Source organism: Schistocerca serialis, chromosome 1 (genome assembly GCF_023864345.2).
Source record: "Schistocerca serialis cubense isolate TAMUIC-IGC-003099 chromosome 1, iqSchSeri2.2, whole genome shotgun sequence".
Taxonomy (NCBI): Eukaryota; Metazoa; Arthropoda; class Insecta; order Orthoptera; family Acrididae; genus Schistocerca; species Schistocerca serialis.
In genome coordinates, this window is record NC_064638.1 from 1,284,892,805 (window position 1) to 1,284,913,836 (window position 21,032).

A 21,032-nucleotide genomic window follows, 5' to 3' on the forward strand; every position below is an offset into this window, starting at 1 on the left:
CTTCCAGAGATTGTTTTAAGGGGTCAAAAATAAACGAGTCGCATGGAGAGATACAAAGACTATAAGGAGGATGTTCTAGGATCTACCATAGAAATATCTGAAGGATCTTGTGGATTTCTCGGCAAGTGGCTTAGCACTATCCTGGAGAAGCACTTCTCAGTTCGAGAGCTTGCCCCTGCACAAGCTGTTTGAGGCTCAGCAAGGTGTTGAATTACCGCTCGGTGTTAACTGTTACACACCGTGGTAGTCATTTGATGAGTAAAGGTCCTCCTTCGGGGCAGAGAGGGATATTTTTTTGGACGAGGGGAACCGGGATGCCGCCTCTCCATACTCACTCGTCTGGAGGAAGGATAGAAGTGGCGACACCACCACGCTTCGTCACGCACCACAATCTGAGCAATGAAGTCTTTCCTTCGTCCCGCGTATCTCAACGGACGGGTCAGGCAAACGCGCGATCTCGCCGTCTTGTGATTCTCTGCAAGATGCTTGGGCTCCACTGCGCACAAACTTCGCCGTAACGAAACTTCTCGTGGATTATGCGATGCACAGTTCCTTTGCTTATAGGAAGTTCAACGGCAATGCCACGTGTGGTGATCAGACAATTCGTCTGTAGGAGCTCCTCCACAGCCGAAATCCTGGCACCGGTGGAGATTACGTGCGAGTGGAAACACATTTATCTACTGGGATTACATACAATGCCGCTACACCGAAAATTTCCTTTCAGTTGCGTCTATATTATACACACATAAAAAAAGTTTTCCATCACCCCGGTTCCCAGAACTCCTGAAGATAGACGTTGACTGTGGATATTGTATGACAGACACACTCCCTTGACTGTTCAGAGATGTCACTAACCACTAACCCCCCCCCCCCCCCCCCCAAGCATGTAAATAACCATGCATGAGCAGCGCCTATTAGACGGAGAGGGTCCGACAGCTGATCGGTTCCAGTCATTCCACCAGGAAGGAGGTAAACGGCTCGTGTTGTCTGTAGTTCAACCATTGCTAGACGGTCAATACCGCGGTTCGATCGCGTCCGCATTATTACTTTGTGCCAGGAAGGAGTCTCAACAAGGGGAGTGTCCAGGTGTCTCAGAGTGAACCAAAGCGATGTTGTTCGGACATGGAGGAGATACAGAGAGACAGGAACTGTCGATGACATGCCTCGCTTAGGCCGCCCAAGTACTACTACTGCAGTGGATGACCGCTGCCTACGGATTATGGCTCGGAGGAACCCTGACAGCAACGCCACCGTGTTGAATAATGCTTTTCGTGCAGCCACAGGACGTCGTGTTACGACTCAGACTGTGCGCAGTAGGCTGCATGATGCGCAACTTCACTCCCGACGTCCATGGCGAGGTCCAGCTTTGCAATCACACCATGCAGCGCGGTACAGATGGGCCCAACAACATGCCGAATGGACCGCTCAGGATTGGCATCACTATCTCTTCACTGATGAGTGTCGCATATGCCTTCAACCAGACAATCGTCGGAGAGGGGTTTGGAGGCAACCTGGTCAGGCTGAACGCCTTACACTGTCCACAGAGTGCAGCAAGGTGTGGGTTCCCTGCTGTTTTTGGGTGGCATTATGTGGGGCCGACGTACGCCGTTGGTGGTCATGGAAGGCCCCTTATTGGCTGTACGATATGTGAATGCCATCCTCCGATCGATAGTGCAGCCACAATGGTAGCATATTGGCGAGGCAGTCTTCTTCATGGACGACTATTCGTGCTCCATCGTGCAAATCTTGTGAATGACTGCCTTCAGGATAATGGCATCTATCAACTGGAGTGGCCAGCACGTTCTCCAGACATGAACCCTATCGACAATGCGTGGGATAGATTGAAATAACTGTTTACGGACGATGTGACGCTCCAACCTGTCTGAGGGATCAACGCCGAATCGCCATTGAGGAGTGGGACAGTCTGGACCAACAGTGCCTTGGTGACCTTGTGGATAGCATGCCACGGCGCATACAGGCATGCATCAACGCAAGAGGACGTGCTACTGAGTATTAGAGGTACCGGTGTGTACAGCAATCTGGACCACCACCTTTGAGGGTCTCGCTGTATGGTGGTACAACATGCAATGTTGGTTTTCGTGAGCAATAAAAAGGGCGGAAATGATGTTTATGCTGATCTCTATTCACGTTTTCTGTACAGGTTCCAGAACTCTCGGAACCGAGGTGATGCAAAACTTTTTTTGATGTGTGTATTTGTTGTATATGGTATATCCTTCTCTCTCCAGTTCCCAATTTCTTATTATCTACAGCTCCCTGTAGTACTATCGAAGTTATTCCCTGAACTCTTACAAAATGCTATACTATTTACATGTACATATTTACGCGTCAAACCACGTTACGATCCAGTGGTACCTTGTACCACTACTAGTCATTTCCTCTCCTGTCCCACTCGCAAAAGGAGAGAGCGAGAAAGGACTGTCTAGAAGTCATTGTACGAGACCTAATTTTTAGCATCTTATCTCCTTTTCCTCACGCGAAATGTGTGTTGGCAGTAGCAAAACCATTCTGCAGTCGGCTTGAAATGACGGTTCTCTAAATTTTGTGAAATAGTGTCTTGCGGAAAGAGCACCTTCTTCGCTCCACAGGTACTCATTTCAATTCACGAAGCCCCTCCGTAATACTTGTGCTCTCATCGAACCTACCAGTAAGCGACCGCTAAGATCACAGGTTCGAATCCTGCCTGGGAGCATGGATGTGTGTGATGTCCTTAGGTTAGTTAGGTTTAAGTAGTTCTGAGTTCTAGGGGACTGATGACCTCAGATGTTAGGTCCGATAGTGCTCAGAGCCATTTGAACCATTCTGAAGCTACCAGTAATATATGTAGCAGACCACCTCTAACTTGCTTCAACCTGCTGGAGATACCAAACACTCGAACAGTATTCAAGAATGGGTCGTTGTAGCGTCATATACACCGTCTCCTTTGTGGATGAAATACACTTTCCCAAAATTATCCTAATAAAATGAAGCCGAGTATTCATTTTCGCTACTACCAATCTGACATGCTCATTCCATTTCATACTGCTTTGCGAAGTTACGCCGAAATATTTAATCGAAGTGACTGTGCCAAGCGGCACCTTGTTTATACGATATTCGAACGTTAATGATTGATTTTCCTACTCACCTCCATTATTTTACATTTTTCTACATTTAGAGGAAGCAGCTGTTCGTCACACCAACGAGAAATTTTTCTCAGTCACCCAATCCCTTGCCTTAGCCCAGAAAAACCTCAACTGGAAGTGAAACATTGGTGCTATATTGCTTAGTTAGTTCGATAAATGAGTACCTGTGAAAATTATTGTCGTTTGCATGTAGCTATTTGTGTGAGAGCCAAAAGTCAGTGATTTGCATTCCACAGGTGGTGCATGAGCCAGGACGGAATCCAGTTCCTTTCAACAGTACCAGTCCGCCCCCTTAGCTGAGTAGTCAGCGCATCTGAGTGCCATGCAGTGAGCCCAGTTTCGATTCCCAGGCGGGTAAAAAATCTCCCGCACTTTTGGTTCGGTTGGGTTGTTTGGGGGAGGAGACCAGACAGCGAGGCCATCGGCCTCATCGGATCAGGGAAGGATGGGGAAGGAAGTCGGCCGTGCCCTTTCAAGCGAACTATCCCGGCATTTGCCAGGAGCGATTTAGGGAAATCACGGAAAACCTAAATCAGTATGGGCGGACGCGGGATTGAACCGTCGTCCCCCCACTTTGGGACTCGTTGTTGTGTTGTCCTCATTATCATTTCGTCATCATCGACAAACAAGTCGCCCAGTGATGCGTCAGATGAGAAGTGTTGCAACTCGACGGCTAAACTAACTCAGGTGGTGAGTACTCGCCACTAATGCCATACGATCATCTCATCTTGAACCAACACCAGGTGATCTAGTTGTGGAGTAGAGAGGATCTGACTTGCGAATGTTTGGGAGAGGATTTCCAGTATCGGCATGTGCCTAGAGAAACCTCCGAAGGCCCTCGGTGAGAAGTGGGAGCTGTTTAACCTGTGGACTGACCTGCGTGCCGCCGGGTCCTGGCCCCGTGGCGCTGCCAGAGGCAGAGGGAGAAGTGGAGGCCCTGGGCTGTGGTGCCGGTGGCGGCTGCTGCTGCTGCTGCTTGCTGCGCGACAGCAGCTTCCTGCAGGCGCCGCCCGCCCCCGCGCCGCAGCCGCCCGCCTCGGCGCCGCCCCCGCCGCCGCCCCCGCGCGCCGCCGCGCCGCCGCTGGCGCCCATCCCGCAGCCGCAGCAGCCGCCGGCGCCGGCCAGCAGCAGCGCAGACGTGGCCAGCGGAGACTTGCAGGCGCCGCAGCTGAGGCTCAGCTCGGCGACGCCGCCCCCGCACCGGCAGCCGGGCACCAGCACGCCCGCCACCTGCACCAGCGCCGCCTCCGCCGGCGACGGCTGCTCGCAGTCCAGGGAGAAGGCGACGCTCTTGGGGCGCGCCCCCGGGGACTTGGCGCGGGGGTGGCCCGGCGAGAGGGGCCTCGGAGGTGTGGTGGGCGGCGGAGGAGTGGAGGGCCGGGAAGCCCTGGGAGGCGGCGGGGGCGGAGGGATGTCCGCTTCCGGCAACAGCTCCCAGACGTCGGTCGGGATTTCCCTCGGGCTCAGAGGTTCGCTCGCCCCGATCGGGGCTACGTCGTAGAGGATCTTACGTGCGGGCTGCTCCACCCGTACCGGTCGCTGAGGGATCGCCGGACGTATCTCCTCTGTGGAGGTACTCACGCGCGGTCGAGTGGTGCTGTCGGGGCTCCGAGGCGGAGTGGCCTCTCGGAGCGGCCCGTCACCGCCGACGCCCGCCTCCGGTGCGGGATCCGGGGGCGTCGGCCGCGCGCGGCTCTCCGCCGGCTGTGGCGAGGTGTCTCCGGTACTCCGCTGCGGAGGTGGCGGGGGCGGGGGCCGTCGTACGACGGGGACGCTGACTACGCCGGCGGCCGGGGGCGGTGGTGGGGGCGGAGCGGGCGGTGACGGCGAAGGAGGCCGGTGGCGGTCTTCGACGAGGGTCGTGGCTCCGACTACGGAGGTGGAGGAGAGAGCGGCTGCCGTGGGGGCGGAGGGGGCGGCGCGCATGGCTTGCGGGTCGGCGAGGCGCAGCGCGAGGGCGGCGGCAGCGCCCTGGCCGGCGGGGGCGGCGCGGCCGTCTGCGCGCAGGGGCAGCGCGCCGCAGCCGGGGAACCACACCGTGCCGGCGGCTCACATAACCCCACCTTCACCCACACTGTCTCTGCCTCCGGCCCCTACAGGCACCACCTGTCAACTCCCGTCTTCCTCAGGACACAGATACAGCACACGCCGAAACAGCACGTACACAACACTCCGGAAAACTGCAGAACGAAAACCTGTAGCCTCCTAGCGCTAGAATGTCACTTTTCTTCAGCTATCAACTGAGCCGTAAAGTAATATCTTCTGATGCACCTGAGGCTGTGCTAAACACTGACCGGGAACACCACACACTCACTGGCACTGTTGGTGTTGCTATTCCTGCCTCCACGTGCAACAACTCGAACCTAAGCGACCTGAGACAGACATAAAAACTCGGTCGCTATGGGTCATCCACATTTACAGTTTTGCTCTTCAGGTATTGTCTCCTAAACTTAACCACCTATGTGACTGGGGCAACACTCTTCCCTGGAGTGCTCAGTGCTGATCCACACTATACACTCTATGCTTCTATGCTTAGTTCCTATTTGAATAGAGCTACCACTGACATTTCTTTCTTTTAGTGCACACGAATTCCCTAACTGACAGATAATTAATTGACTGCATTTACCACATAGGAACACCAATTACAAGGCAAATTTGGCCTTAGTAACATCAAATGTGGATTATTTAACACGATACTGGGTAAAACGAAACGAATTTTATAGACGCTGTCCAGCTGGAAGACAGTGGCAACAAACTGCTTAACACACTTTTCGACGAATATTGACAAACAGAATTTCAGCTTTGTTCAGACTGTCCTAAATTCCTGCAATTTCAGTGTACGACACTGTCTATAAAGTTGCAGGCTGGAGAGATGTACAGACACTTTGCTGCTGCAATGTGTGGCACAGTTGCCAGTAAGCTTAGACAGTACGACACTATAATGTTTAATTGTCTGAGCCAATATCAACGACTGTCCTCGTACAGAATTTTCAATTTTACTTATTCTGAAACAAATTCTTACAAACTGTAAGCCACTTATTAAATATATATTATTATTGTTATTTAAATGGAGCAATGCAGTTGCTGTTTTTACGCTGGTATTTTGTAACGGCGCTGGCCAGTTTAAAGTGTTTTGGCAGGTAATTTTTTTTCCGAAATTAGCAGAAATAGTTTTGGGAAAAAACGTCGTTTCAGGAACGAAAGGAATCAGTTACTAAAGCTAGTAGGAGCAGCATGTATCCGCCAGTTTTTAACCCATTGCCGAGGTGTCACGTTTTCAGGGGCTCAAACTTTGCCGCCTGCTGGCGGCACCACAGGCGACGGCTGCGCGCAGCGTCGGACTAGGCTGCGGACGCGGCGCGGCAGGACGCACGGCGCTCGCCGCCTCTTCCCGGCGGGGCGCGGCGGTCGTCGCGGTGGCGGCGGGCGGCGTCGCGACGCGCGGTGACGCGGTGTGCGGCCGGCGGCGTCGTGGCGCGCACTGACCGCCCGGGCCGGCGCTGGATTGTTTTGGTGCGTGCGCGACTCCGGAGCCACCTGGCGGCGACGCCGAGACCTCCGGGGCGCGCACCCCTTCGCGAGGTTCCGCGTGTCGCCGCACAGGGCAGCACTGTCGGCATCTCGGCGTTCAAACATTTAAACTCTGGCCATCTCCATACCATTTTGTTAAATGTTTGAATGTCGACATTTCGTTCCATACATAAACAGTCGTTTTTATGCATAGTCGTTTTAAATTTCTTAACAGAAATCATTTTCCAGCGTTGGCTGTTTCATTTTTATTTATTTTTTATTTGAGATGAACAGTATCTTTTAACACAACCTAAGCGCTTAGCTAATTCCGCCTTCTCGGGCATTTCTATGTATGTGACACCATGACTGAAGCAGTAGTGCAGAAAAACAAATAGTGCCTCAAATACTTTGCTGATGTTTTAAAACACGAGAAAGATAAATCGGAAATTACGCGTGCAACAACCAAAGATAATCATGACAAAATTTAAGTTACTAAAGTAACATCGCTGTCATCCGCATAATCTTGGTGAACACATACCGTCGTAAGAGGAGAACTGACTATTACTGTCAAATATATATTTTAAATATATTTACGTCAGTTGCCATGTAATCACAGAATTGACGGCTGTAAGACAGTACACTAGCGGAGTAATATAGACATCACATCATTCTAGACGTCAACAGAATGTTGTCATTTTAATAAAAATGACGTTCACGTTTATACACGATCTCATCAAAATACTATTCGCAGGTACTAGGTAACAGCGGTTAGTGCCGAAACAATCTGTCGTTATTAAAGATTAATTATTATAAGCAGCTATTCTGGTGCATCTTTCTAATAATAAAGTCATTAGCTGACACATATTATGCTACTCGCCCTAAAAAAGAAAGAAAGACAGCAGCTATTGTCTTTGATTTAATAATAGCATTTGATTCTGTGGGCCATAGAACACTTTTGCGTACATTGGAAGATTATGGGAGAAGGAAGAAAAGATATAATGGTCCACTTCACATCTGGAAAGACGGAGGCAGAACGTTACCTCCAAGTGTCAACAAAGAGCAAACAGACCTTTATCTGACTAAGATCATGTAAACTGAGGGGTACAACCGGATTCTATTTTGAGATCATTGCTTTCATTGATATATAAACCCATATATCAATGAACCGCCACTAAATAACAGGTGACAGAAAAATTGTTCTCTCTGTAGATGACACGTGTTATTGGGAAAGGAAGCAAAATGTAAGATAAATGATGTAAATAATAAGGTCACGACAAATATGGATAGCAAGAGTTATTAGAAATTCGTGCGTCTATGAGAAGATGGATGTGACAAGCATACAACTACAACCGTCATACTTTAGAGAGAAATGTTGCCGAGAACCCGAGAAAATTCTGGTCCTAAGTGAAATCGCTAAACAAGTCGAAGTCCTCTATCCCGTTAGTCGTCGAACAGTGTGGTCTGAAAATAGACGTCGCCGAAAGGAAAGCTGAAATTTTAAATTTCGCATGTAAGAAATCACTCAAGCAGGAGACTCGTACAAATGTAGTGTCGTTTGACCTACGTACAGACTCGCGTATGAAGGACATAGAAATTGCCTTCCGTGAGCTAGGGAAGCAGCAGAAAGAGCTGAAAACAAGCAAATCGTCAGTTCCGGGTGGAATTCCAATCCCGGTTTACAGATAGTAAGTACTCCATGGCACTGCGCCCATACTTAGCTTGCATTTATCGCGGATCTATGGCTCAGCGCAAAGTCCCAAGCGAATAGAAAGAAGCGCAGGTGACTCCTGTGTATAAGAAGGGTAGAAGAACGGAGCCGCAAAATTACAGACCAATACCCTGTGGTGTTTTTTTTAAAATTATATTTTGATTAAATTATTATTCACATCTGAAGATTCAGAAATCTGTTGCGAGTTATGCACCACTTCTTGGCGGGAAGAGCAAAGACTTTTCAAAAAACTTAAGTAGCGTATGTGATAGTTTATATGTCACCTGAAATCGTTTGCAGAAGGCGTAGCGTTCTCAAAATCAAGAACATAGTTCGCACTGCCAGTTAATTTACTTGTGTCGTGATCATGTTCGACCACGACTGGATATGAGACATAGCAACTACGAACAGAGAAACCTAAGGGCCCAGAGAGAGGTGGAAATTTTCTTTGCTATACTACACCACACATTAAAAGAAGTTTGATTTAAATCACAAAGAAGGTAAATGGCAATACGCCTTCTGCCTTAACTACGGCGTTTGCCGACATGCAGTCCGGTCCCTGGTAGCTGCATGAAAACTATAAAAATACCGTTATTTCTGCTGTCATTAATAGGAGATGGATAGCATAGAAATACTTTAAGTAATAAGCAGGCGCTACAGCATTTGAGAGCACAATAACCAGTTTAATTACCCTAGTCAGTATTGCTAACAATAGGCTCCGTAACATTTCGATTTTATATCTTGCTGGCTGTATCTTTAAATAAAGTACTTTAACATTTTCGACATTTCATCTTAGCTGCACTCATAAATTCTTACATAGCACTGCACAATAGTAATATTTTATAATAACTAATTAGTGATTGCGGGCCACGCCACATACGCGTCCGCCGTCTTTAAAAAATATATCAGGACTGTGGTAACAGGAGAGGATTACAATTCTTCAGCTGTCAAAAAATAAGAAACACAAAATATCTCTATCGATACAATTTATCAACAATTCGTATTCTGCGCTGTGGCGCGTAAGGTATTCTTTGAAATATCAAGAGGTCGCTGCTCAGCGACGATCTAAGAAATTTTTACACAAATTGTATGGCTTTTATGAGCCTGCATGGTTAGGTTATCGTATGTAAGTTTGTTTAAGCTATCGAAACAGATACTAATATTACAACCCCTAACATCTGCTAGCAGCAGAATTCTTGAACGTACACTGAACACTGAGTTCCAATATAACAAATTTCCTTAAGACGGAAAAATGTTGTCTACAGATCAGCAGGGTTTTAAAAAGTATCGCTCATGCGAAACTTAGCTTTCCATTTTCTCACATGATGTCCTGCAAGCCATGTGTGAAGCATAACAGGGGAAATCTAACTGTTCCACGTTGGCCTCCTATTCGGAAGGACGACTGTTCAAACCTGCGGCCGAACATTCCGATTTAGGTTTGCCGTGATTTCCCTAAACCGCCTCAGGCAGGCGGACACCTGGTTGGTTCCTTTGAAAGGGCACAACCGAATTCCCATCCCATCGTTCCCTAATCCGAGCTTGCGCCCCGCCTCTAAAGACCTCGTTGTAGACGGACGTTACACACCAATCTCCTCCCCCTCCTCCAACTGTCCCGCTGTCAGGTGGAGGGTCCGCAGGAACGCCTGCTGTTCCAGATGAAAGCGAAGACGTGACACGGTTACGGTTCGTGTCTTCGAAGCTCACTAGCCCTGTGCCCTGCTGTTACAGCACTCCGTGTACTTGCTCCTTAAGCCTTTCAGAATTTCACAGCATATAGGACAGTCGAAAAAGTGGATATTGTTTTCCGTCAGGGTGATATCCAGCATACTCTTAGAGCAGGGTAAGGTTGTACGTTGAAAGTTATCGTCGTCGAGCTGTGGCGGCGTTGTGCTACTTTTGGATGCGTTGGTTGACTGGCGTCTCGGCAGGAGGGAGGGGAGGCGCGAGTGGCCCACTGATTCGCTCGGTTTATCGCAGTTTGCGAGTGAGGAAGAGCGGGGGGCGGGGGGGGGGGGGGGGGGGGGGGTTGTGGGAACGAGGCGGCAGTAGATGTCGACGGAGCGGCCAGTTGCTTCGGGACTCTTGCTGTATTCGCAGCCGTATGCACGATAGGATCCTTTGAGGCTGATTTATGGGCTTTGGAGAGAGAGTACACCAGAAATTTGCCTTCTGGAATGTTCCCGCCGCTCGCAGTTTGGGTGATGGCGCCCGTAATAGTAAAGAAGATATGTTGAATATTGCGTTTATTCCCTCAGTGAACCTCGTCCGTGGAGTTTGAAAGATAAGGTATTCTTGCAATTAATGTATCCTATTTGAAGTCACGAGTGTAAATTTTCTGATTTGCTTAGTGACTTTTATTTGTGTGTGTACAAGAAGTGCTGTACGGGCAGCTGGGCTGTTACAACCTCCGAGTTAGTCTCGGGTTATATGAATGTTTACTTAGATGGGTCACTGACTGGAGTGGTAAATTTGTCTCTCAAATGTTCCGTTCACAGTCTGCCGGCGGTACTTAACGTGCACTCGTATTTCCATTTGTTGGTTTTTTAGCTTTAAGTCATTGCTTACCTCCTGTAAGTTTCTAAAAATGTTGAATCAGCTTTTGTTGTTAAAAAAAATCTTTTAAATTTGTTTTAGATGGGTTTGCAACCTGAGTCTTATTTACGAGGGTTCGACCTTAAATAGTGGCAACTATTTATTCACAACCGATGCAAAAGAGTTACATGTTTGCACCTGTTACTGTCCTTCAAAGTAGTCACCGGCGTTATATACAACCCGTTGCCAGCGATGTGGAAGGCGTAGTGTGCCGTTAGCAGAGTCTGTTCTGTTGATTGTGCGAATGGAGAGGTCTACTGCCTGTCGAATCTCTGGAACAGTTCTGGAGCGAATGCCACGAAGTGGTTCCTTCATCTTCGGAATCAAATCAAAGTCACAAGGACGTAAGTCCGGGGAGTATGGTGGATGTCACAGTACTTCACAGTCTCATCGACCAAACAGAGCAGCCACAGCTTGCGCTGTATGAGCCCGCGCAGAAAGTGTCGCCGCTTCTTTCGCAAAGCTGGTCGCAGGTGGTGCTTCAAAAACGAAAAGTAATAGTGTACATTGACCGTCTGCCGTTCAGGAACGTAATGCGTCAGGATAACACCGTAACTTTCACCATACTGCGGCTTACTTCGTACAACACCATGTACCGTTTGCTCACAAGAACGTAAAGTGAGATCTCGCCTCTTGCTCAGCACGTTGCTTTCTGTCTGGCGTACTGCGGTTCTAGGAAGTAAACTGAAATCAGCAAATTCAGCAGCTAAAGAAAAATAATCTACTCACTACTAAACTTCCTTTGCTTGTTAGATACAAGCTGTGGTTGCCTGAGGCGTAGGGTGCAATGCACACACGACAAGTTAATATAATCTTTACTAAGAATTAAGGAAGAGGGTTTTACTTTAATGAAAAGCGATCTTGGAAAATTAAACTCTGATTGTTGTCAAAAAAGACTGTAAAGCATTAGAAGACTCTGAGAATTGCGAAATTCTTTCGTTAAATCATTACAGACACTCCAACCAGTTACGTAATTTACGATATAATGCAAACACAAAACCACGAAGAAAACGGTATATTGACACACAGTGAACACGGATTTAGAAAACATCGTATTTGTGAAACACAACTAACTCTGTATTCGCACAAAATGTTGGGTGGTATTCACAAGGGATTTATAATTGATTCTATATTTCTCGATTTCCGGAAGCCTTTTCACACTGTACCACACAACCGGCTTGTTGTGAAAGTGCGTCCTTATGGATTATCGTCCTAGGTATGTGACTGGATTCGTGATTTCCTTTCAGACAGGTCACAGTTCGTACTAATTGATGGAAAGTCGTCGAGTAAAACAGGAGTGATTTCTGGCGTTCCCCAAGGTAGTGTTATAGGCCTTTTGCTGTTCCTTATCTGTATAAACGATTTGGGAGAAAGTCTGAGCAGTTGACTTAGTTTGCTTGCTGATGACTCTGTCGTTTATCGACTAGAAAAGTCATCAGAAGATCAAAACAAATTGGAAAACGACTTAGAAAACATAGGCGTATGGTGCAGAAATTGGCAGTTGACCCTAAATAACGAAAAGAGTAAAGTCATCCACGTGAGTGCTAAAAGGATCCGTTAAACTTCGGTTGCACGATAAATCAATCACATCTAAAGGCCGTAAATTCAACTAAATACCTAGGTATTACAATTACGAACAACTTAAATTGGAAGGTACGCATAGAAAATGTTGTGGGAAAGGTTAACCAAAGGCTGCGTTTTGTTGGCAGGACACTTAGAAAATGTAACAGACCTACTAAGGAGACTGCCTACACTACCCTTCTCCGTCCTCTTTTAGAATACTGATATGCAGTGTGGGATCCTTACCAGACAGGAGTGACACAGTACATCGAAAAAGTTCAAAGAAAGACAGCTCGGTTTGTATTATCGCGAAATACCGGAGAGAGAGTCACTGAAATGATACAGGATTTTGGATGAACGTGCGTTTTTCGTTGTGGCAGAATCCTCTATCGAAATTTCAATCACCAACGTTCTCCTACGAATGCGAAAATATTTTGTTGACGCCGACATACATAGCGAGAAACGATCACTATAATAAAATAAGGGAAATCAGTGCTTGCATGGAAAGATAGGTTTTCGTTTTTTCTTCGCGCTATACGAGATTGGAATAATAGAGAATTGTTAAGTTGGTTTAAATGTGTGTGAACTTCTAAGGGACCAAACTGCTGAGGTCATCGGTCCCTAGACTTACACTAAGGACAACACTCACAGCCATGCCCGAGGGAGGACTCGAACCTCCGGCGGGAGGGGCCGCGCGATCCGTGACATGGCGCCTCTAACCGGGCGGCCACTCCGCGCGGCTAAGGTGGCGAACCACCTGCCAGGCACTTAAATGTGATTTGCGGAGTATCCATGTAGATGTAGATGTAGAAAGAGATCACACTAACACAAGTCATGAATATTATTAGTTATCTAAGGGACCAAGACTTCCCTGAATTGACATTTATGACAAACGAACATTTCATTCTTGCGCGTGCATGGGTTACCTTGAAATATTCCTTCTAAATCTTCTCCAACAATACAATCAATAATATAGCTTCATAAACAAGTTTTCATTTCCGTAATAAAATATTCCAGACAATTTCTCCCAGGTTCACAAGTATCAGATCTCCTTGTCTAAAAAGCTGCTCGCTGCTATGCCTTTAATAAGAATGCCCCACCGCTGCACAACTCACCGGCGACCAGGCACTCCATACTTTACGTCAAACACAGAATGAACCATCTTATCCACTACTCGTGCAGCGCGCTAAAGCATCTTTGTCGCAGTACAGTAAAGGTGAATTATTTACAATGGCAAGAAACATATAGAAACCTTACACAGTGATTCCAAAATTTTCTATGCCTTTTCCAGAAAGAAAAATGCTTCTATCATAACACAAAAAGGCAAATATATCCTGCGGAGAATTAGAGATATAATAGATGGAAACTAGCTTTTCGACTTATCTGGCAGCTTTAAAGACGTTTAAATCAAAACATCTTGACATACTTATGAGTTAAACCTTCTTCCTTAGCGCAGTGAGATCTCTTAGCTGCAAGGTGTTGGCACACTTGCTCCCTACAATTTATACGTTAAAGTCGCTGATTCTGGCCCAAAATCCAGAAGATTCGCCAGCCATAGCACACATGACATCATGTGTCATGTTACTTTACTTGAAACGATGCATTGTATTACATGACATGGGTTTTTAACCCTGAAAAGTAAAAAAAGCGCGAATATGTCAACATGTTTTGATTTAAATGTCTTTGAAGCTGTTATATAAGTCGAAAAGTTAGTTCCCTTCTTCTACGTCCCTAACTCTTGTAAGTAGGCTGTTTAGGTTTTCTTATTGGTAACGCACACGTAGCGCTCTGTGTGAGAATCACTGGCTGTGTTGTGTGCAGTCTGTGTCTAGTTTGCATTGTTGTCTGCCATTGTAGTGTTGGGCAGCGGCAGCTGGATGTGAACAGCGTTGCGCAGTTGCGCAGTTGGAGGTGAGCCGCCAGCAGTGGTGGATGTGGGGAGAGAGATGGCGGAGTTTTGAAATTTGTCATGTACTGCTATATATATTATGACTATTAAGGTAAATACATTGTTTGTTCTCTATTAAAATCTTTCATTTGCTAACTATGCCTATCAGTAGTTAGTGCCTTCCATAGTTTGAATCTTTTATTCAGCTGGCAGTAGTGGCGCTCGCTGTATTGCAGTAGTTCGAGTAACCAAGATTTTTGTGAGGTAAGCGATTTGTGAAATGCATAGGTTAATGTTAGTCAGGGCCATTCTTTGGTAGGGATATCGGAAAGTCAGATTGCGTTGCGCTAAAAATATTGTGTGTCAGTTAAAGCACAGTCTTGTATAATTGTTCAAAGGGGACGTTTCATATCAGGTTAAGCACAGTCCTGTGCAATTTTTCTAAGGGGAAGTTTCACTCTGTCCAGGACATATTCGCCTTTTTTGTGCTATGAAAGGAGAATTTTTTTTAAATTCTGGTTCCTAACTTTACTGTACCAAAATTTTGATATTAGACCTCCATAGCTTGGCAACCGATGTAGATTTTTGTTTACTCGGGCGGCAACTGATCAGGTGTAGGTTTTTTTATTGTCTTTAGAACCAAGTTGCTTTTATCGTGCCAACGCATAAAACTTTCACAAAACAACAGACCAACCATTAATTACGTCTATTTTTTGTCTACCTTCTGACAAAATTTGAACCGATTCGCACAAGTTTGAAACTTAGAAGTGGCATGCGTAACAAACAATTTTTTTGCGCCTAAAATTCTAAGACAGAAAATTTTTGAAAGCGAGTTTTCAATATTATCGTAAGAATGCATTTTTTCATTTATATGATTCACTTTAAACCGTTACCGCGCACTCATTTCAGCTAAGAACGAATTTTACGTGCTACATTTATCTCTACTTTAAACCATCGTATCATGATATTAGATAAAAATGATTGGACCAAAAAAAATTAATGTTGACTTTATCTATTTATCAATCGTCGTGCAAATTTTGAACCGATTCGTAAAAGTTTAAGGTATAGAAGTGGTGCGCTTCAAAAGAATCCCATTTTTTCAAACGATTAGAACGTACCTTAGACCAACTTGCGATGCACAAGTGAACCATCACTTCCGCCCCTGTCCGGAGTTATTTAAGGGAGACTGTTTTTGCTCGTAAAATCCGAAACGAGAATGAGTGTTTTTGCACGTAAAATCCGAACGGTGCACGTACAAATGGTGCCATTAGTTGAGCAATAATTTCAGCCCAATTAAAATCTGTAGCAAAAGGAATTAATCGATTCGCACAATTTGCCTGGGCACCAGCTCCGGTTCGTCGTTCAAACCTTGCTTAATATACTGCAACATAAATGGCCTCTGGTCCGGGACCGAGCAAGGTGGCGCAGTGGCTAGCACACTAGACTCGCATTCGGGAGGACGACGGTTCAATCCCGCGTCCGGCCATCCTGATTTAGGTTTTCCGTGATTTCCCTAAATCGCTCCAGGCAAATGCCGGGATGGTTCCTTTGAAAGGGCACGGCCGACTTCCTTCCCCGTTCTTCCCGAGACCGATGACCTCGCTGTTTGGTCTCTTCCCCCAAAACAACCAACCCACATCTGGACCGGGCTAGAGCTAAGACATTTTACTCCATGTTCCTAGCTCAAATAGAAACCGAGCACCAAGATCCCCCCCCAAACCACGATTCTGCACACGGTCTTTTGAAAACAGCATATAAGTCTACAAGAGCTACACTTTATTCCCTTCTTTGTCAGTGCTGTTTCATTTTCAAAGATAATCAACGGTCATAGCATGAAAAGACTTTCTTGTTGAGGACTGTTAACGATTTTATAAATGTTGCAAGTAGAGACGCGTACACGAACCTTGCTTTGTATTACAGGAGCTGTGGCCTTCACGAAAGAGCGAGTAGACAGACGGAAGTTGGTTTTGAAAGAGTTTGGAAACTACGTGACTCCAAGAAAAGCGCGAGCAAATGAATGTATGTGGACGGCGTGGTGACAAAGTGTGAAGCAATTCTTTGTGGATGTGATGGGCGTGCAGTTTGTGGGCCACAGTGCAAGGAATATTAAAGAAGACCCTCGAAGAGAGTTATAAACAGAACAGTGCCGTATGGCCAAAGAATACACAACTGGAAGGAGAGCCTTCGCTCAGTTACTGTTGCCGCCAAACTATTACGTCACACCAACAGCTTCACCTCGATTAAGACTGTTTACCATTTCAGACGATTAAAACTTATAAGACTTATTGACGTAAAATCATTTATCGGACAATATATTGCTTGTGTAAAGCTTTAATCCTAACCCTATGCAATTTATTCGCCTAAGTCGTGATTACCGTAAGCGGGACTCATTTGTTGTTATTCTAACAACTGTGTATCACATTTGAATTGTAATCGGAAAAATGGCATGAAATTCAGGTGATACAAATATGCTTGACAACACCGCTTAGTCGAAATTAGCTAATCGCACAATTAAATAAATATCGCGTGACTGCCTACTACGGACCATGTTTACACTAAGAAAAAGAAAAAACCTGTAATTTAAGAGTATGAAATGTATAAAGAAATAAGGTAAAATCTTCCGTCATAAAGTGACTCTTGCTGGTTAATCAAAGCTAGGGGTGAATCTGGTACTATAGTAATTTTAATGACCTTTTGAGAACAGAAGATAATTAATTTTTGCTAGTAGTGAATCTGACATAACTATATTAAATATTGTTTTATGATTCAAATATACTAATCAGTTTCATGTATTTAGTGATTTTCTGTGTCGATCTCGGCTTTCAGGTATTTTCGGCGTTGCTTCACTATATTGCTGCTAACTGTGGCGTCATTTACACTTAATTGTTACGGTTTTTGGTAGTGAAGTTTGACTCTGAAAAGTAAGTTACATACTGTTACAGTGAGCCTTATCTAGAGGTCACAGTTCTTAATGGTTACCGAGTCATTTGAGGCAATAAGTCAGTTAATTGCGATTTCACATGATTAGAAAGGTTTGGATGTGCAAGTACTTGAACATTTGAAGTCTGTGATAGTTCGCATATTCAGTTGAGCTCCCAAGCATGTGATGACGTTCTCGCCCACGTACGTATCATTGTTACAAGTTCAAATTCAGTCCAGCACAATTTATATCAAAACTATTGTTAATTTTAGTACCGGCGAACATTTTACTTCATTTAAGAATTTAGTTTTCACATAACTGCCGTTTCATCTATAGTAAAAAATTCGGCTAACTAATCAAAACTAATCTTCATAATAAAAAAAAACTGCATTCGATCGTTATTAAGTCAACGTACGTACGTCCCACAATAACGATTACCTGTATACGTTCCTACATTGTTTCGATTATAATCTTTGGAAATGATGCCTTCTCCGATATTTAGGTACATTTAATCACGGTAGAATGCTTGTATACCGAGAGGTGTAGGCAGGTTACAAACACTTGAATATATGTGAAGGGCTTATTTCAATAGTGGTACAAGTCCATTTTTATTCATTCTGAGATACAGAGTCCTAAAGTTAAATGAGCGCTGAAAAGTCTGCAGTTGAAATATCAGAAATATTCAAGTGTATATTATTTCAATAATGGTACAAGTCCATTTTTGTTCATTCTAAGATACAGAGTCCTAAAGTTAAATGAGCGCTGAAAAGTCTGCAGTAGAGATATCAGAAATATTCAAGTGTGTACAGTTAAATATTTCTGGTATCTCAACTGCAGATTTTTCAGCGCCCATTTAAGTTTAGGACTCTGTATCTCAGAATGAACAAAATTGGACTTGTACCACTACTGAAAAAGCCCTTCGTGTAATCTTTGTGGATACATTCTTGGTGGTTTGTCTTAGCCACATTCCCTCTACAGAATCGGGGAAAATGTGAAAGCACGTGGAACATGCTGGATCCAAGTACCTAGCACGACTGGTGAGTGCTCCGACAATCACGATATATCGGAATACAGTCAGAGTATTCACTCACGTCGTTACCCCATTGCTGCGCACTCGACGTTTTCGCTTTGGTTTCGACAACCATATGTGTACTTTTGCGGTTGCACGACAAAGAAGGGAACAGGAGTATTACATTGTCATGCCCGTAGATTTTATGTAACACGTCCTGTATGTGATACATGTATTTCTTCTACAGGGAAGTGCAAGTTGTTGGTCGAGTACTTTTAAATTTGCTCTGATCATCGTCAGACGAGAAACGGTTCAGACAACTGATGTACACGATTATTGTTAGAAGATAGCGACGAGGCAATAGTCGGAGCGACGAGGAATAGCGTCATACGTGCCATGAAAGCTGCGCGTTGAAGTAGACGGCACGAGAGTAAGAAGTGGCCAGTTGTATTCGCTTTACGTCTAGTCGACCGTCATCCGTTCTCAGTTTGCTGTGATCGGGTCGTGTTGCTCGAGGCTGTGCAGCTGACGCTTGCGGCAGAGGTAAGACAAACTGCGCTGCCTTGGCTGCCTGAGAAGATTCCCGGACCCGTGTAACGCAAGCTGTAGCTCGGGAGACTCACCTTGCCGGAGCCCCTGGTGTTGGAGCAGCGCAGGACCCCGATGGCGTGCTGCTGGTACTCCTTCTCCAGGTGGTCGTGCTGCGCCTGGATGCGCCTGCGCACAACACAGGCCTTAGCATTCTAAAGCCAACACCGGCTAGACATTAACTACAATATTGTAAAGGTGAAATAACATGGAGCCATAGCTGTGTAAACTATGTTTATACAGTGGTCAAAATGAATGTTGCATATCGCTGAAACTTTAACACTGAACGTTATGATCCAGGAATACGTTATGATATGAGTACATTGATTTGTCTGCAATGTATTTCTAGCGGAAAGAGTACATGTTTGTAAAGTGTGGGGGCTTAAGGGCAGTCTACGGCAGCTGTGTCACCTGTAAGCATTGAAGAACTTGTGCTGTGCGTCATTACGAGAGATGTGTTGCTTCAGGGTGGTTCGGACAAGCAGAAAATGGTATGAAGTAAGTAGGAATCGTTATGAAAAGGAAGTTGGGATAAAATGTGAGCTACAGTGAACGGCTCAGCGACAAGGTTACCCTCAACAGATTCGACAACAAACCAACGCTGACGAAAACACTTCAGGTATTGCATTAGGAATGCATTTAGCAGAAACCGGCCACACTGTACACAATATCAAGATTTGTATGCGTATTTTACGCAGAGCAGAGAAGGATCGCGCTCTCGACTTGTTGGAGGAGATAGAAATTTAGAAAGCCAAAAGGCATGAGCCCACCAGGGTACTCAGTGGACAAAGCGATTTTGAACCCAACGCCTACTTTGCTTTGTTTGATAACATACTACGATAACCAAATAATGCCTCGCGTATTTATACCTAGCCTTACTTGATGAGTTATGTTGACATTTCCCTTAGTTCCGCACAGTAGTCGCTCTAATCTTGTAACTGATTGTCTCCTACCTACTCGTTGAATGTATAGGCAAACTATATAATTTTTTTTATTGACTGCTTATATGTTGTTTAAAATTTTTTCTGTGGGAGACATGTCACGATGTATGTAAAGCTCTCTATTGGTTAAGTTCTTACGATCGGTGCACGCCTACATAGGATCCTAGCGGCCGACCCAACAGAGGGCGCGGTTCATTGATCTGTCTCTTTTTCAGCTGTCATATACACATTTTATCTTTCATAAGCAATTTATAGGTAGCCACAGCCAATGTATTACGCTATATTAACTGTTGACCGTAAATTCACCATGTACAAAGGGTCGGACTATTCTTCATATATTTTCTTTTAATAATTTTACATAGGTAACTGCATTCATCTTTTAAAGTATCACAATTGGTTTCTATGATAGTCATCAATTTTAATAAGTCTGCTACATGCATTTTATCTAATATGCTTTTATCAGATTATATTTTTGCGTAAATGATGACTACACATAAGCAAGCCCACAGTAGCGACATCTAGGGACAGTGTAGGCAAACAGGTTTCTGGATGCTGCCGTACTTCAGTAGCTAGTTGGCAATAATCACCATGTGTACGATGTGGCCTATTCTACACCATATTTTAAATCTAATTGACGATGCTATGCTGATTATGTTTATATGTTTTGACGATGTTTATGGCCGTATCACATTAGGACACGGTGTAAAAAAGGTATGTTATACTGTATTTTATCTGTACATTTCCCTGGTGTATGACAGTATATTGTGATACGTATTGCTGTTTTATGTTAAAAGACACACCCCTCCACCATCCTCCACACCTATAAATCCCTCATCCACCCTATCCTCCGCTATGTCCTCCCTGCCTGGATCTCTGCTCCCCCTACCTTTTACAAATCCCTTCAGATCCTAGAACGCCACGCTCTTCGCCTCGCCTATCGCGTCCATCTCCCCTCCCCCACGCGGATCCTGTACTACCTTATTCTGTTCCCCCACCTCCTCCTTTTCCTCGAACAGATACAGGTCCTCTCCACGTAGATCCTCCTCACCCGCTCGTCTCACCCATCCTCTCCCACCCCCGCCCGCTGCCGCGCCTGTATTCCCACGTCCCACCCGGTCTCCATCTCTCCACCCTCCTTACCCTCTCCCGAGGTGGCTTCCGCCAGCTCCCCCTCCC

The 21,032-nt window shown here is 45.4% G+C and overlaps 1 protein-coding gene across 1 annotated transcript in view; it reads right to left on the reverse strand.

Annotated features, from left to right (window-relative positions):
• The window catches only part of LOC126419637 (class E basic helix-loop-helix protein 22-like), a 1,550,160-nt gene that overhangs the window by 1,083,036 nt on the left and 446,092 nt on the right, over positions 1–21,032 (reverse strand). The window contains exon 4 of the mRNA XM_050086829.1: positions 18,951–19,044. Coding sequence (XP_049942786.1) covers positions 18,951–19,044 — 94 coding nt within the window. The remainder of the gene's footprint in view (positions 1–18,950; positions 19,045–21,032) is intronic.